Source organism: Triturus cristatus, chromosome 6, assembly GCF_964204655.1.
Source record: "Triturus cristatus chromosome 6, aTriCri1.1, whole genome shotgun sequence".
NCBI classification, from domain to species: domain Eukaryota; kingdom Metazoa; phylum Chordata; class Amphibia; order Caudata; family Salamandridae; genus Triturus; species Triturus cristatus.
The window spans coordinates 1,543,307,641-1,543,325,632 of NC_140589.1; the positions used below are offsets into that span (position 1 = coordinate 1,543,307,641).

The following is a 17,992-nucleotide window of genomic DNA, read 5'->3' on the forward strand; positions in this document are numbered from 1 at the left end:
CTGGGTGCTGCTGGTTCTAAGCCCATGAAGGTCGCCATTCACTAAGCAAATTGTACCGGGGACAAACTGACTGCCAGGTCTGGTGCTCGCCACGTTGTGGCCTGGGCTAAGTCGGGGCTGGTAGTGTTCAACTAGTCTCAGGGGTAGGGAGTATGTGCCTCCATGGGATGATGCTCCGTGTCAATACCTCCTCTGGGTGTCCCCCTCGCAGGGCAGCCTGTGAGAGGGACACCTGCAGCAAGTAGTCCTGGGTGCCCTATGGGTTGTAGGGAGATGGAGGGGGAGGCGGCCCGGGCTCGAACTGGCCCTTGAGTCACCTCCCCCTAGTATCGTTGGTAGTGCGTAGATTTAGGCTGTGTCTTAGGGATTGTGATGTGCGGCCCACGACACACCTATGCCGCGAAGACGCCCTTCACAGTGCCACCATATTACATCGCCTGAGGGCGGCCTAGGCCCGATCGACTCCTGGACCCCACCCCATTAGCAGGGTGCGCTGTCACACAACCCCTCTGCCTGACTCACCTCTTCTGTGATGTCTGTGCGCGGGCCCTTCAGGCCAGAAGGCGTCCTCAGTGTATGCAGCCTGCCAGAGCCACTCAGGCACATCAGTTCAGTCCAGGCCTGCTCCTCGCCACAGGCCGCCCGGCGCCGCCCCTGCCCAGGGCTCGCAAGTCGTCCAGCCAAGCCGCCCTTCATGTTGGAACTGGGCTGCACGGACGACGGTTTCCCCGTGCCCGGCATAGTTCTCACCACCAGCAGCTGCTGCCCAGGTATCTCCAATAGGCGCTCCTCGCCCCTGGAAGTAATGCAGCGAGGTAGGCTGGGCCGTATGTTCCAGCACTCGGTAGGTCGGGCCCCTTGCACTGGAGGCGTCAGAGCACCTACACTTCTATGAAGGCCACCACTGAGATACACTGGGGTTAGATAGTGGCTGCCGCGCCTGTCTTCTCAAATTCAGCTGGGTTTATGTAGGGATGGGCAGGATAATTGAGAGATAGGGCATGGAGTGGATTTAGAGCATGTCCTCCATCTTAGGCAGTTATCCACGCCCCCCTATTAACAATCTACTGTTAAAGACCTATTATATGTTTTCACAATAAATGAGTCATGCCCACTGGCATGGTCACAGCTAATAACCAAATCAGACTCATGGCAACTGCCATAACATTTCCCAATGCGCCAAATAGGTTTATGACCTTCTGCTATTGGCTTGTCAGCATAACTAACTCAATCCTACTGTACTGAACAAAAGCTTTCCCGCAAGGTACATTTCAGGCATGTGGTCATAAAACTGCAGATATGTCCAAACATACTGCTGACAAAAAAAAAATACACAATGCCTATTTGTCTACAGCTTTTAATATAGTGCAATAGAAATCTACTTTTTAACGCCTATTGGCTTCAACATATGGTTTTCATAAAAAATAAGTTGTCATAACTTTACATGATTAATAGATCAGACCTAGGAAATCCAAAATAACTTTTTCCTGTGAATCAGGTCTATAGCCATGATTGGTTTGTCACCATAACCAACGCTAACATAGTGTATTGAGCATAGCTTCTCACAAGGAAGTCACCAGGCATTCAGTGATAAAATTAAGGATATGTTCATAAATATAAAACCCAACCTAAGGGGATTAATAAGGATTCTCACAATGCAAATCTTTTACCCCGGGATTTGTCGGAGGGGGAACCAGCAGCAAAACACTTGCCGAATATGGTAAGCTGTGAGACTCCATGTAATGAATTAGGTGTCTGCAGGCCTTAGCACAGTGTAATAACAATGCACCCTTAAAGGCCTATTGGCTTTAAAAAACGTTTTCGCAATAAATATTTTAGGACTGCTGCATTTGTAATAACATTTCTTGATAAACAGATCACTCTCCTTCATTGGCTTGTAGCCATGACCAACTCTAGCCTTCTATACTGAGCTTAAGCTGTCCCTGAAGATTAAAAAGTGGAAAAATAACAAAGCATGTAGAGAGGGCGAGCAAGATGTGGGTGTGGCCTCTGTCAAGCCTGAACTAAAACCTGTGAAATGCACAGAAAAGGTTTCGTTCAGCGGTGAAACACATAGGGGAAACAGCCATCACATCGCTTGCGTTACAACGCATGGGATTACAACGCGGTCGTTACAACGACTGCGTTATTACATCACAGTCCCATTACGACGCAAATCGTTAAATGGACTTGCTGTAGGGGACGCGCTAACCTAAGGAATAGTATAATTTACTATTCCAACACCTTCCCTACTGTTGGCGCACACTGAAGTTGGAATAGTAAATTATACTATTCCGAAGTCCAGTGCGCCCCCGGCAGCAAGTCGATGTAACGTCTTGCATTGTAATGGTACTGCGATGCAACAACCCGGTCGTTGTAACGACCGCGTTGTAATCACATGTGTTGTAAACGCATGCGATGTAAAAGCCTATTTTCATATTATAATGTTCATATGGAATACAAATCTAAGCTTTGATAGATTGGTATGTTTATTCACTGTTATGTGTTAACCTTTTTATGCAGCATCCCCAGCAGCCAAAAAAGAGAGCGGTGAGGAACCTCCCTCAAATGTTCCAGGAAAAACAGGCAAGCCTCGGAAAAAAAAAAAGAGAAGTAAGGACCACACAACTTGTAATGGATTACATTATTCCAGTTATGACAGTATTTAATGTTAATTGCCAAATCTGCCGTATGTTTAAACATCTTTGACATTTACCGAGATCGTCATCCTTGGTGTATTGTTATGAAATGTAGGAGATGTACATAAGTCTTCAGAAACGTTTAGTGTCAAACAGCGAATACATTTAAAACTAAAAGAGTGCAGGAACTTCATGGCCATGGTACGCAGAGCTATTTACAAAATGTAGGGCCCAATTTAGAGTTTGGCAGACAGGGTACTCCATATCAAATATGGTGGTGTACCCTGTGTGCCACTTTCTAAATTGATGGACTGTCGTCTTTTCAATGGCAGTCCCTTTGTCACTCTCTAATTTGAGTTGGATGAACTGTCATCTTTTCAATGACAGTCCCTATGTCACTCTCTAATTTGAGTTGAATGGACTGTCATCTTTTCAACGGCAGTCCCTCTGCTGTCGGGTAGCTTACTTTCATGGACCCATGGAATTGTTTCTGTTGAAGTAAGGGTATCAGATCTACTGCACTATGAGTCTGATTTGTTTTCCTGTCCCTCACCATCAAAGAAATCTGGAGCTGCAGGACAGAAATAAAGAAAAATTACCCCACACCTTTGAAGAAAGTTCCAAGAGTTTGAGGCTCTTTAGTTTTTCAAAAACAAGCTCACACTTTGGGTGTTTGGTTTTGAAAAACAAAAAGGTTTGGTGCACTCACACCTTACTTGCTGTGCCTTCATAGGAACCGGTGTGATGGGCGTTCCTCTCAAGTCCCAGAAATCGCTACTGGTGGTGATTTCTAATTATGGTGGGCGGTAGTCCGTCAATGTGGTGAACATACTGTCCTCCATCACCCTGATGGATATTAGGTTAACCACCAAACTTTTAAAATCAGCCTTAAGTTCCCTTTAAATGTGCAGATTGCCTTTTTAAGTTTGAAAAGCAACTTATACAATTCACATAAGTATGTATTTATAAAAATAGCAGTGGCATATCCTCCACTATGGCAGAGTTGTGTCACGTCAGCACCCTCAAAAACCTGAAAAAAAACTTAATTAAAACTGGTTTAAAGGGGTGAAAACCTGTTTTATTATTGTTTTCTTTTTCTCTTGCTGAGTCTTGGGGCGGGGCCAGGAGAATGACAGTACTGTAGGGGGAGGGGTGGTAGCTGTTATCAGTGTGCATGATGGTTTGGCCGGCTGTCTTAGGCACTGAATCCAACCTGAGCTGCATTGCCTGGTTGGAGAGAGCAGGCCCAGGCTCCTAGTCTGTCTACAGTGCTCATGCCAATCCTGAAGCTGCTCTCATGCATGTTAGCAGCTTCAGGATTGGCTAGAGAGGAGTCTGGGAACCTGTGCCTGGCTGCGGTGGAGAGGAGAGGAGCAGAAGAACACAATGCTGGAGGGCGGTAGGTAAGTTCTTTTTTATTTTTTCTATTTATCTCCGTCGTCCCCCATCCACCCCTCCTGAACACCCCCACCCCGCCTCTTTTCCCTGACACGAGTCGCTCCTGAAAAATGGTCAATCTTTCACCAACTGTTTGTGATTGTTCAAAAGAATTAATTCAGTTTATTCTCACCCAGCAAATGATTAGATGCTTGGGGCCAGATGTATCAACATTTTATTTTGCGAATCCTTTATAGCTAATTTTACCGATTCACTCTTATGGACTCGCAAAATGCAATGTTTGTAGGTTTCGCAAATAAAATTGTGATTCCAACGCATTCCTTATTTGCGACTCGCAATTTACGAGTTGCAAATAAGGAGTGGCTTCCCATTCATTTCTATGGGACCAGAGGCCTATAGGAATGAATGGGAATTGCATGCGCAATTTGCGAGTACCTAATAGGCACTCGCAAATTAGGCATGCAATTTCAAGGGTGCAAAGGGGCCAAAAGGACACCCTGTTGCACCCCTGAAATATGCATGTGTGCACATGTGGCGCACATATGCCACATGACACCTAGAAAAATGCACTTTGTTGCATTTTTCTAGGAATTTGCAAATTACCACCAACTTGAAGTTGGTGGTAATTTGCGATTCCTTAAAGCCAGGTTACAATGTTTTTTTGCTTCCAGCATTGCATTTAAGGAATCGCAAATTGCAGTTCCCTAAATGCATTCGCAAAATAGGTAATCGTAAAAATTGTGATTCCCTATTTTGCAAATGCCTTTTGAGATGATACATCCCAGAATGCTTTTTACCGTTTGGAAACGTGCCAATTCTGTGAATTGGCCCTTTTGTGAATGGGTAAAACGCTTGATACATCTGGCCCTTAATCCTTTCCAGAGCAGGATTAAACCAGTTTCCAGAATTGCTCGATAGGGGTGGAAAGAGAACACCCCCACCATTAGGGCGTTCGTAGAAGAATGAGTTTCTCCACAGGAAAACATCTTCCCGTCCTTGAAAACAGTTCCTAAGTGCAATTGCACCAGTACAAGATATTTTCACACATGTATTTATGCACCATGCTCAATGAGGAAATGCTTTAACTTCAGTGTAAATGAGAATTCTCAAATGTTTGGCAGTAGTTCTCCTGGCAATCTTTGCGAGTTTCTTGGTAACTTGGAACCCATATGCAGTCGCAGACTGCAATTCTCGCGGGTCGGTGTCGCGCGGGGGTTATGGTGCGGGTGTAGCCACGGGGGGAGGAGTAAAGTTAAAAGTAAAACTAAAACTTACCTAATCCTGGTCCTGTGCCGCCTCTGCTCCTGGGCCGTGTGAGAAGTTGGCCTGATGTATGATGTCACTAGTTCTAGTGTACACCTTATATCAGTCCAAAAAACCCTTATGGTGATTGGTTGTAAAGTCAACCTTATAGACCAGCTATCCTAGTGGTAGCATGGACAAGAGAAGTCTTAGGCTAAACTCTGAATGGCATGTGAAGCCAGCTGTGATACCATATATAATCCCTTGAATACCAAATGAAAGGACACCACAACAGATATATATATAAAATAAAGTGTATTTATTCTAGTCAAACCCTCAGCACTCTTTATGAGATTAGAGGTAAGTACAACACAGTCTTATTTATGCATACATTAAGTCACACAGGTAAGTAATACAGTTAGGCCCTAGGGGCCACGCAAACCATATACTAAGTAAGTGGTATAAGGACCACTGTCACGGAAATAGGATAGGCCTAGGCCTAGGGAATCGCTGGGGCTACACTGTACTAGCAATAGTTAGGAAGTGGGAGGTCCACGGAATTCAGGTGCAGAGTGGAAACACTCACGCGTAATGCGTAAAAGTCGATAGAAATAGTAGATGTTAGAAATTAACAGTTTAAGGACACTTCTGAAGCAGCTAGAGAGTCGAGACTCGGAAACTAGACCCTAGGATAGTCACTACCCTTGTGAGCACCGAAGTACCCAAGTTACCTAGCCCGCGGACTGCGGGTGCATAGGTGTGAACTTGCGTCGGGTTTCGTCGTGGACTTCTATGGATGCCTGAAGGAAAGTTGCTGACAGGCAGTCAGTGAAGAGTGTCCGGTGGATCCCAAGGCTGGGATTAAGAAGAGAGGAGACCTGCAAGCAGAAGGGACAGAGTCAAGGTCACTAGCCAGTGACCACGTGGAACCAGGAAGGAACCAGGCGATGTCGTGAAGATTGCAGGTGAAGGTGAAGCTTGTCGCTGCAGCCACGAGGACCAGGGAACGTCGAGGACAACCAGGACCAGGAGGCGAGCTGTCCCACGAAGGCTCTTGCTGTCGGCTGCGTCGAAGTTGGACTAGGGCTCACCAAGCCTTGGCAAGCGGAACCCACGAAGAACGGAGGACTTGCTTCTGGTGCAGACCAGGAAGGTCTGGGGTACTTCTCTTTTGCAAGGAAGCGGGAGCCAATCTGGAGGAGCCAAACCAGCAGTGAAGATTTCTGGATGCGTCGTCTCAAAGGCCACTAGCCAACGGGCAAGCAACCGGACAGGCGCGGCAAGCAGGAAAATGTAGAAGGGCCCCACGCAGGACTCGTGGAGTGTGGGGGGCTGATCTTCGGTGCAGATGGTGCTTGGGGTTGGGGCTTCTCAATCCCCGGTGCACAACTTCGAGGGTACCTCAGAAGCTGCGCTGGAAGATACTCGCCACTTTTCCCAGGTAGCCGGTCCCACGTCTCTCGTCACCTCCACGGATCTCAGCTTGGCTGTGGATGTGGATCAGGGTCGGAGAAGTCTGGAAGTCAAGGCTCTGGTCGGGCTCTGCAGTCGGTCCCTCGTAGAACTTCAGCAAAGCAAAGGGTAGTCTCTTGATGGTGCCTGTTTGCACAGGGTAGCCACTCCTTGGCCACAAGGGAGATTCTTCAGTCTTCTTCTTTCGTCGAATGTCGAAGGTCCAGAGTTTCTGTTCAAGTTGCAGGTTCAGGATAATCTAATCTCCTGGGGCCCAGCTACCACTCTTATCCAAATCTGGGGGGCTGGGTCACGCCTTATGGGTGGGACCTGGGAGGGGGGTGGTTACACCCCCTTTCCTTTGTCCAGTTTCGCGCCAGGACTGGGGCTGGAGTGCCCCAGCACCGGTTTGAACTGGACTATGCATGGGACACCTTGTGTGCCCCAGGCATGTCTCATTCCTTTCAGTCCTCCCTGCCCCAATACACTAAAGTCTGTCTGGGGAGGTGCTAGCACCTCCCCAAGCAGGAAACCTATTGTCCAAGCCTCCCTGGCCGGGATCACTCCCAGCAGCAGGAGGTCAGACTTGTGTCTGTGGCAGCAGCATCCATTTTGTGATGCTGAGGCTTTGGTTAGAGTTAAACAGCAAAGTAGCATTTTAACATGTCTCTCCCTCTAGAAGGGAGGAATAATATCCTCATCACCAGAAATGGTATGGGGGTATTATTCCAAAGTGTTAGACACCTTACACGACATGTTTTGATAAAGCCAGAACCATAGTTACCATAACCGTTTAAGATTATAAGGCACTTTAAGAGTATATGGTAGGCTATATCATAGAACAGCTATAAGGACATGGTTCCGAAAGCTGCAGATAGGCTCAGCTCATGCTAGAGCACCATCTCACATGTTACCAAGCACTCTGCCTCCAGGATTGTTAAGGCCTGCCATAGGAGTGGCTGATAGGTACACATGTGTCTATTTTAAAGGTAGATATAGGTATACTATATCTAAGCAAGGGGTGATTACACGACCTTGCCCCAGCTGAGTGATCAGCCAGTTGTGTCTGATTGGAAGGCCAGACCAGGGGTGGCATAATACATGCTGCAGCCCCTGGGAGGCCTAGGGTACACCTATGCCCTGGGTACCTAGGGTACACTGTACAGGGTCCAATAAGGTGATCCTTACCAATTGGTTATGTACCTAGGGTACATGGAGTCCATTTTAAAGAGAGAGCAGACAGCCTGAGACCCCGAATGGCAGGATCTCAGGCCAACTAAGTCGAAAAACCAGCTAGACACTAGGCAAAAAGTTGGGGGTAACCATAGTCAGATATCCACCTTCCTACAGGCCGGTCCTCAAAAGGAACAGGAACAGGCATGCTCCCTCCCCTCCTGTAGCAAATCAAAGCGCTACAATTGCAGCGTTGTGATTGTTGCGGAGTCCCGGACAGCACCCAGCCAGGCACCTGTAGGGAGGCCATTTTCTCTATGTAGGCTGCATGCAGCCTACATAGAGAAAATGTAGAGTGCACATGACTGCTTTGGTCGGCCCCAGGGCAAGCCACTCCTCCCCGAACCACCCGCCCCAACCAGGCATATCCTCCCATCCGCACCCAATCAGGCATACCGCTGCAGCGCGAGAAGCAGAAATTAAAATGGTATTTAAAATACCATTTTATTTTCTGCTTCTCGCACTGAGAGAAAGCAGTGAGGCGGCGCTCTTCCGCCCCAATGGAGGAGCATCCCCTGCCCATATGTCTGGGTGCACCAAATGGTGCAAAGGGTTCAGCAGGTGTTCAGGTTTCTCACACCGGACCCAAAATTCTCCTATCATAGTAGCAAAAGTGCAGTTGCAGTGTGAAGGTTAGTTTTGGTAGTCCAGAAAATACTAAGAGTGTATGCTGTTTCACAAAGACCAATAAATAATGTCTCTTTAATTACCTTTGTTACTGTCAGAGAAACAACTAACCCCTACCGCAGTAAAGGCGCAGATGGTTACATTCTATGAACTGAAAAACACAGCAACGAAAAGCATGGCTTTAGACCTGAAAGATCAGAATCCTAGGTACAAGGCCGGGATTCAGCCACTTTATATGATACACAATCCATTTATTGAGTCGAGTCCACTAATTCACAGAGACTCAACAGGACCCAAGAGGAGCATGTGAATACGGGGCAATATGTGCAAAGAGATTTTGCAGTCATCAGAAATGTGCAAAGTCCCCGTTTGCAGTATTCATAATGAAGGTGGAAATGTGCATTTGCCATTGAGAACCACAATGGCCATATTTGCAAGCACCTGCAAGTTGCAATGTGCTTGGTACGAAGCACATTATAACAGCATGCAAAGATCTACGACACCTCATAAGATCGAACCGCTATAAATAGCTAACATCTGCACCAGATAGAAGTAAACATTTACATGATGGAAGAAGCACTCTTCTGAGTCTGCTCCTCCGAGGCCTGTTTCTTCTCGTGCATCTCAATGTCACTGCACTGCCAGTGCCTAATTTGCTAACAAGTAAGTGCTGGGACCCATGTCAGCAGGCCACTGCAGCTTGCATCAGCCCACTGCCTGTGCCAGCGCTGCAAATGCCAGCACTAACACAACTACTAAGCACCATACTCCTCCAAGTGTGATCGTTGAGACTATTCAAGGCCCCAAAGCTATAAGAATGCCTAGGAAGGTAGATATTACTCATTTTAAAGGTATATTGAATTAATGAACAACTATTGTTTTGCTCGTCTCTATATTAGACAAACAGGGCCACCATGTGGCAGGCGGTCATAAGTGCTGGTGTTGACAGTTAAGTGCCGGTGCCGAGCACCGGAAACCACCAGCTCAGATTAAGCACTCTGCAATGCGAACCAGAAAGAAGAGGTCAAGACGTACAGTGCCATTGATTTTTCTCCAATTACTGTACAATAGGCAAAGCAGCATTTTGCATCAGGACTTTTCTGGAGTTGAGTTACGGATGCCTCCTGACGCTGAACTTTTGCAGTGGGCAAAACCTTGCTTTTTGTGGAGTGTGTTGTACGTTATCTGTACTGTGCTGAGTCAGAACCAGTTTGTACATCTGCTGTGTAGAACCCGTACCTGTGTCTGACAGTGAACGACAGGCATTGATACATTTAATCTAATTAAAAAAAAAACCAAAGGACAGCAAACGCATCCTGGTCTCAAAGGAAGAAAATATAACTTGGCTCTTAGGTTTATCAAACCTCCCACCATGGACGTCAATTAGGGTATACTCTTTGTTACCCCTGGCAGATTCCCTGAGACCCCTGACTTGCAGGGCTCACTGTGGGATGTTTCATTTATGAAAAAGGAAAACAAGAATTTTAAACTTTTTAACACAGACAGTGAGCATCCAGGGAGTAAAAAACAGCCCTCCATGCTTTATACTTCCTTTGGTTTTGACTGGAAAAAATCATCAAAGGTTTTGAAGTTTTAACTTCATGAAATGGTTTTATTATTGACACAAAATGTTGTTAATATAGGCATTGACGTTTTGGGTTTTGGCATATGTGTACACACTTGGTGGGTTGGATACATTGTTTTTTTTTTTTTTTTTTGAAAACCTTTATTTCGAAATTCAGGACACAGCTATTCAGCCGACAGCCCGAAGGTTCGGCAGCATTGCAAGTTAGATACAGTGATGTGTCCCCAATACAGTACGATGGATAATGCAAAGGTCCAATTTTAAATAAACACAGAAAAAACACACAACAAACCCCAGCAAGGCAGAACATTGAAAGCCCATGGCGAAAGCCCCCAGGGGAGGCAGGACCCCACTCATCTACTAAGTATAAGACTGTGTGCGGAGGAAGAAGGGGAACAGCAGAGGCCCAGAACAGTTACTAAAACCAAACTGTGCTGGAAGGTAGGTCAGGGGGAAAGCTGTTCCTCGGGAGGTTCCAGGTCCGGGGCAAGACATATTCCCCCCCTGTATTGGTTCCACCGCCCCCAGATGGCATGCCACTTCCGGGGGCGACCTCTAGAGCAGTAGACCGTCTTCTCCCTAAACATGCTCCAATCCATGTTCTCCTTCCACGCGGTCAGTGTAGGGGGTCCCGAGGAGCCCCATAATCTCGCGATATCCCTTTTAGCTACCATGTTACCCAGAGTCACCCATTGGGTCTGCGCCTCATCGAGATCAGTGGGCCCCCAGACGTTCAGGAGGCAACACCGCGCCTCCGGCTGTACCACAATGCCCGTCACCTCCCCCATAACTGCATGGACTCTTCTCCAGAACTCCACAATGACCCCACATTCCCAAATGATGTGCAGGAAAGTACCCACCATACCACATCCCCTTCTGCACAGGCCGTCCTCCGAGAATCCCATGTGGACCAGCCTTGGCCCCGTAACATACACCCGGTGCAGTATTTTAAGCTGCACCAGCCTCAGACGCGACGGGATCGCAATCTCCTTAGGCGAAGAAACCGCTGACTGCCAGTCCTCATTATCCAACTCGAGGCCATCCCTGGTCCATTGTTCTCTCAGCCCCAATAGCAAGTCTGCCCGGACGTTTATCAACTTCTTATATATGAGCGAAATCATGCTCTCGGGCATATGACCATCAAGGACTCGGTCCTCCAGGGGAGAGGACTCCGGCACCTTCTCACCCTCCACGAGAACTGATCGGAGGGCGTGACGCAGCTGGATATACCTAAAATACTCTGAGGGCCCTAGCTCAAACTCAGTCTGCAACTCCTCGAAGGACTTCACCCTCCCCTTATGCAGCACATCCCCCACCTTGGATATACCTATCAGATCCCACTTATCAAAGCCCTTCGTATGCCAGAGTCTTCCCAACCTTTCCGATTCAAACAATGGGGTAGCGAGGGTTAGCCTATCCTTCCAGCCCAGCGAGTCGGTCGCCATCTTCCATACGCGCACCGCCACACCTGTGGGCCCCGTGAGGGACGAGTCTAGGGACCGCGAATACAACGCCCTGTAGTAGTTGCCGCCGCGCAGCAGCCACCTATCCATGGCATACCCAGGGCTGAGGGCAGGGCCGTAAAACCCATGGTTGATCGCGCTCAGCTGCGTGGCCCAATAGTACCGTCGGATGTCTGGGAGCGCAATGCCCCCATCGTACCATGGGAGCGTCAACTTTGAAATAGCTATTCGCGGCCGCCCGTCCCACAGCAACGTCCTTTGGAGGCCTTCGACCTCCCGGAAATATTTGGCCGGTACCCAGTCCAAGGTGTTCTGGAGGGCGTAGAGGAAGCGGGGAAGAGACATCATTTTGAACAGGGCCGCACGCCCAACAAGGGAGAGCGGCAACCTCCGCCAACCTTCAACATCTCGCCTCAAGCGTGCCAGGGGGGGGAGCAGGTTCCTCTCATAGCGCACAACAGGATCCATGGATATAAAAATCCCCAAATACACAAAACCTTGCTGGGCAACCTGTATCGAACATGTTCTAGGGATCGGTGGGACCTCGCCACTAAGAACGTACAAGTACGATTTGCCCCAATTAATCACAAGCCCCGAGTTCCTACCGAACGATGCGAGTACGTCACAGACCACTATAAGTGACTTCTTAGGTGAGGCAAGATACAGCAGGATATCATCGGCATAAAGCGAAATACGGTCCTCGTGATCAGGCGACCACCGAAGGCCCCGTATATCCGGGTGCCAACGTATCCACGCAGCCAACGGTTCAAGGGCGAGGACGAACAGCAGAGGCGACAGGGGGCAGCCCTGCCGAGTACCCCTACCAAGCTGAAACGGAGTAGATGCCCGACCATTCACCACCACATTCGCTAGTGGCCCCTCGTACAGCAACCGGACCCAACTCACAAACCCGCGACCGAAACCAAACTTGCCCAGCACGGCCCATAAATATGCCCACTCCACCGTGTCAAAGGCCATCGTGGCATCAAGAGATGCCACAACAGCCGGTTCACGCAGCGTGCCCGCCCTGGCGATGACGCCATGAAGACGCCTAAGGTTCAATGCTGTGTTTCGGTGCGGGATAAAGCCAGATTGGTCCGGGTGGACCAGATCGCCAAGTACCCTAATCAAACGGGTAGCCAGGAGTTTGGCCAGAATTTTCGGCTCAGCGTTGAGGAGTGAAATGGGCCGATAGGAGGCGCATCTATCTCGGGGTTTACCCTCTTTGTGTATGACCACGATCGACGCCAGCCGCTGATCCAACGGAAGGATCCCATTTCCCCGCGCCTCCAAAAACATGGCGCGCAGGTGAGGGGCGACCCTATCCGGGAACAGTTTGTACAGATCGATCGGCAGTCCGTTCGGTCCAGAGGCCTTACCCGAATTCAACGCGCGAATCGCCCCCGCCACCTCGTCAACCGTTATGTCGCCATCCAAATCGTCCCTATCTATGTCAGAGAGGCAGGGCAACTCGATATCACGGAGGAGATCAGACGAATCTTCGGGCGGCCTGTCCGACACAGAGGAATAAACCCTATGAAAATACTCCGCGAAACACTCCACAATCCCCTCAGGTTCCACAATCGCCTCTCCCCCCTCTCCAATCAACTCTGGCACCACTCTATTGACCCGTTCCTTCCTGTCCAGCCACGCCAGGAGTTTCCCTGCCTTATCTCCAACGTCATACAGGCGGCCCTGCTGTTCCCTGCTGAGGGTCTTGGCGGCGTCCGTCACCAGGTCCCTATACTCCGCCTGCTTCAAGCAAAGCTCATGCAATGAGGACTCTGTGACCTCCTCCTCCATATCCCCCTCAAGGGCCGCAATCTCCTCCTCCACTTGCCGCACTTCGCAATCCCTCCGATTCTTGGCAGTCACCACCAGGGAGAGGGCCTCCCCCCGAAGCACGGTCTTAAAGGCTTCCCACAGCGACACCGCCGAGTCCACGGTTCCCAGATTGTCCTTAAAGTAATTATCTACCTTCTTTACCAGGGCGCTGCGCATCTTGGGGTCTCGGAAATACCATGGGTTGATGGGGGCCACCCTCCCTCCTCCCTCCCGACCTAGATCCAGCCGGATCCACACTGGCGAGTGATCAGAGATACCACGTGCCATGTGCCTCGCCTCGGATATCAACGAGGCATGTACGGCCAGAGTGAGCAGGTAGTCAATCCTGGAGAGGCTACCATGCGCCCCGGAGTGAAACGTGTATTGACTCTGTGTGGGGTGCCGGAGCCTCCAGCAGTCTATCAGGCCAAACGTGTCCAGGAGGTCTGGGAGCCATTTCTGAGCCCCCCCTGTGTCCCTGGGCGGGTATCTATCCAGGAGTCCGGAACCCACAGCGTTGAAATCCCCTCCCACTACCAGCATGCCCCCCGGGAGAGTCAGCAAAGCCCTGCCCAGTTCAGCAAATGTGGAGGCCTGCAGGGCCGGCGGGACATAAACCGAAACCAAGACCAAAGTCCTTCCTTCCCACCGCCCCGCCACCGCCACAAACCTCCCCCTATCGTCAACAATGGTGGAGTCCACCTCAAAAGGCAGCGATGCTCTAACGAGGATGCCCACACCCCTGGACCCAGAAGAGAATCCCGAGTGTGCAATGAATTTATACCCCTTCCTATTCAGGGCATAGCACGTATTGCCTATGAGATGCGTCTCCTGCAGCAGGACAACGTCTGGCATTGAACGTTTCAGAAATTGCAAAACAATCCCCCTCTTAATGCGATCCCCCAAACCATTAACATTCCAGCTTATAACACTTAAGCCTCTACCCCCCATCCTCAAACGGAAAGAGGCCCACCCCACACCCGAGGCGCCACCATGGAACAGCCCTGAGGATAATCATCATGCCTTGCAGAAATAAACCCCCCAACAACAAACTCAAACTCCCCATAACTCCCCCCACCCTGCACCCCTGCTGCAGCTTAAAAAGCCCCCCCAACTTGCAGTGTGCCTGTCGCCCTACAAAAACAAAAATCTACAAAAAGTACCCTAAGGGAGGAAAAGAGCACCCCTCGTCCTCCCGCAACCCTCCACAGTTACTGCACTCTGTTCAAATCTTCAAGTATGGTCAAATCAAGTCAGGCCGGTTTTGAGATATCAGCCCTGTCCATCCTGGCCACTGTCTCCATGCTCGGCTGTGTCGTCCCCGGTCCGTCGCCGGGGCAAAGCGTCCAGCCATTCGTCGGCCATAACAGGAGAGTCAAAAAAGAATGTCCGATCTTCATGCACCACCCGTAGTCTGGCGGGGAAAAGCATGGCATACTTCAGGTCCCGTTCCCGAAGTCTTCGCTTCACCCCCAGGAAGCTCTGTCTCTGTCTCTGCACCTGCTGGGTGAAGTCCGGATAAAAATTCACCGACGCATTCTGGAAGGGGACTGGGCCCGTCACCCTCGAAGCTTGCAGGATAGCGTCCCGATCTCGAAAATGAAAGAGCCGGGCGACAATCGGCCGCGGCGGGGCACCCGCCTTGGGCCGTCCGCCCGGCACCCTATGGGCCCTTTCCACCGCAAAAAACTTTCCAAGGCCCTTAGGCTTCAGATGATTGAGGACCAAATCTTCCACAAGCAGGTCCGTCGAAGCCTCATCCGAGGACTCTGGGACCCCGATGACGCGCACGTTGTTGCGCCTGGACCGGCTCTCGAAGTCCTCCAGCCGGCGGGCGGCGAGGTCACTCTCGGCCCTCAGCTTCCGGACCTCGTTCTGCAGATCCGCAACATCATCAGTGAGGCCCGTGGTCTTGTGGTCCAGGTCCTTAACGCGTTCGTTTGTCTTGCCCAGGTCCGAGCGGATCAAGTTGACATCTACCAGGATGGCATCCACCTTATGCGCCAGGGCCTCGAATTGCCTCCCCATCGAGGTCTGCATCCCATCAAGCGCGCCCATGACATCCTGCAGGGAGAGCTCCGGTGTCCCAGGCGAGTCCTCCTTCTGGGCATCCGGCGCCTGGCTCGATCCACTCGGCGATGTCTTCAGGAGGGCGTAGCGGTCCATACTGTTGACTTGGGAATACGTTCCCCGCCTGGTGGACTTAGTCTTCAGCCGATCTCCTTCTGCCTTGCCCGACATAATGGACTCCAGGCAGTCCAATGCAGGGAAGACCGTTCCCTCTCAGAGAGAGGTATAAAGAGTGAGCAGGTCCGCCTTGTTCTGCCAAAGTAGCCCGCCGAGCGTCCCTGGGGTTATAAAGCCACCCAGAGCTCTACAGTGTCCGGGCAGACAAAGGGAACGAGATCGAAAGTGAAAGAGCAAGGGCCTCCGTCCGACAGTTCACACCTCACCAGGCCGTTGTTGATCAACTAGGAGTCGGGCATCCTGCCAACTCTAGCCCCTGGCATCTCCGGGAGTTAGGCCGCGATCTTTCGCCAGTCATAAGTCCGGTTCCCGATGGGCGATCCGACCGCGGGTAGCATCAATCGCCTCCCTGACAACTCAGCAACACGGTGCCATGCATACCATCAGGATAAGAGACAGGATAGTTGACGGAGGGCGCGAGGGTCTCGGGAGCTCTAAGCTCACGCGGCCATCTTGGTCAAGCGCTAGGCTCCTCCCCCGTTGGATACATTGTTGATGTCCCTTAATTTCCTTTCTCATAAATACAGCTGACTTTGAACAAAAGAAATTCTTTATCATGAGAACGAAGTTAATAGTGATACTATAATGATGTATGCCAATAAGTCCAGTAATAGACAGGAGGTTTTGTGGTGGTGTTGTGCTATTTTTAATTACTGCTTTCCCAGCACCTTCAATGGAGTAATACTCCTTACATGTGTGTGAGTGCTAGTAAGAGAACATCCATACAGTTCAAAACTTTGGGTTCACTACTTTGCCACGTCTCATCAACTTGGCTGAAATGTGTATACCTAGCGATGCAAAGTGCACAGTTCCCACATTGCTTGACTCCATCCTCCATTCATCTCAAAGAGATTACAGCCTCCGAATGTCACAACTTTCCTATACTTCTTGGCGTTTAGGATCACAGATTTGTTTGAGTGCCTCTGGTTTGATCCCTTGATATCTTCTTAGTGTACTGGTGAAGGTGAAGTCAGGATCTTGCTGCTGTGACTCCTCTTTAGTACATGCTGGACTTGGCCTTTTCTGCAGGGTCCTCCCCAAACTTTCTGCTTACACCCGCCTGTTTTCTGAACCTGTGTTTGTTGGCTTTTAGGATTTTGCACACTATAACACTGCCAAACAGTGCTAAAGTGCTTGTTCTATCACCATAACACATGGTAGAATCAGCTTACACCCATTTGGCCTATTTAATTTACTTGTAAGTCCCTAGTAAGGTGGTACTACATGTACCCAGGACCTGTAAATTAAATACTGCAAGTGGGCCTCGAGCATTGATTGTATCAGCCACTTGAGTATCCCTTTAAACCTGTCTCAGGCCTGCCATTGAGCCTGTGTGTGCAGTTTAAACTACCATTTAGATCTGATAAAATTAATTTTTGCCAGGCCCAAACCTTAGCTTTCCATACATTTAAGTCACCTATAGTGTAGGCCATGGACAGCCCAGAGTGCAGTGTGCAGTGTATTTACAAAATAGGACATGCCCTAATAGTGAAAAACTCTCAAATTCATTTGTAACTATGGTATGGCCTACCTCTCCCAGAGGATAACATGGGAGTTACTTTATTACGTTTAATAAGCAGTATCCTCCAAATGGTACCAAGCAATCAGTTCATGTTCGGTGTCTTTGGAATTGTAATGAAAAATCCTTTCTTATGGTAAAGTCAGGTTTTAAATTACAGTTTTGGAAATTAAATATTTAGAAAGTTGGCATCTTCCTGCCTTACCCTTTTAGTGCCCGCAACTTGAGTATGGGTCACATGACTGGGTGTAGCTGATAGTTGAGCTTTTTGTATTTCTCCTAGAAAGCCACACACAACTGTGGGCTTAGGTGTGCCTTGATGGGCCATCACTGGCGGGATGGGAGGGTGGAGCTCTACTTACACTTGAATAGGCTGTGTCCTGCCTCCACACATAGGGCTGCATGCCCCTTTTAGTTAGTCTGAAGCTAATACAGGGAATGCAGGAAGCCTGGGGATTTCAAAGGGAAACCTCTAGAAGCTTCTCCCACTTCAAAGTAAGGCCCATGGAATAAATGTTAGACCTCAGACACCAACTTTTCAGGACACTTCTGGACCCATGGAAACTCTACCAGGAAGAAGGACTGCTGTGCTGCTGAAAGGACTACCACCCTGCTGAACTTCTGCCTCGCTGGACTACTGCCTTGCTAGACCTCTGCCTTGTTGGATTGCTGCCCTGCGGCCCACCTGTTTGAGTCAGAGGGATTTGGACCTTCACCTGAATTCAGGCTTTCAGAGTAACTCCAAGGGCTAGTCTGCTGGCCT

General features: G+C 49.5%; 1 protein-coding gene across 1 annotated transcript in view; it reads left to right on the forward strand.

Annotated features, from left to right (window-relative positions):
• LOC146821647 (uncharacterized) overlaps window positions 1-17,992 on the forward strand; it is a 1,582,729-nt gene that overhangs the window by 554,397 nt on the left and 1,010,340 nt on the right. The window contains exon 16 of the mRNA XM_085609888.1: window positions 2,524-2,613. Coding sequence (XP_085466014.1) covers window positions 2,524-2,613 — 90 coding nt within the window. The remainder of the gene's footprint in view (window positions 1-2,523; window positions 2,614-17,992) is intronic.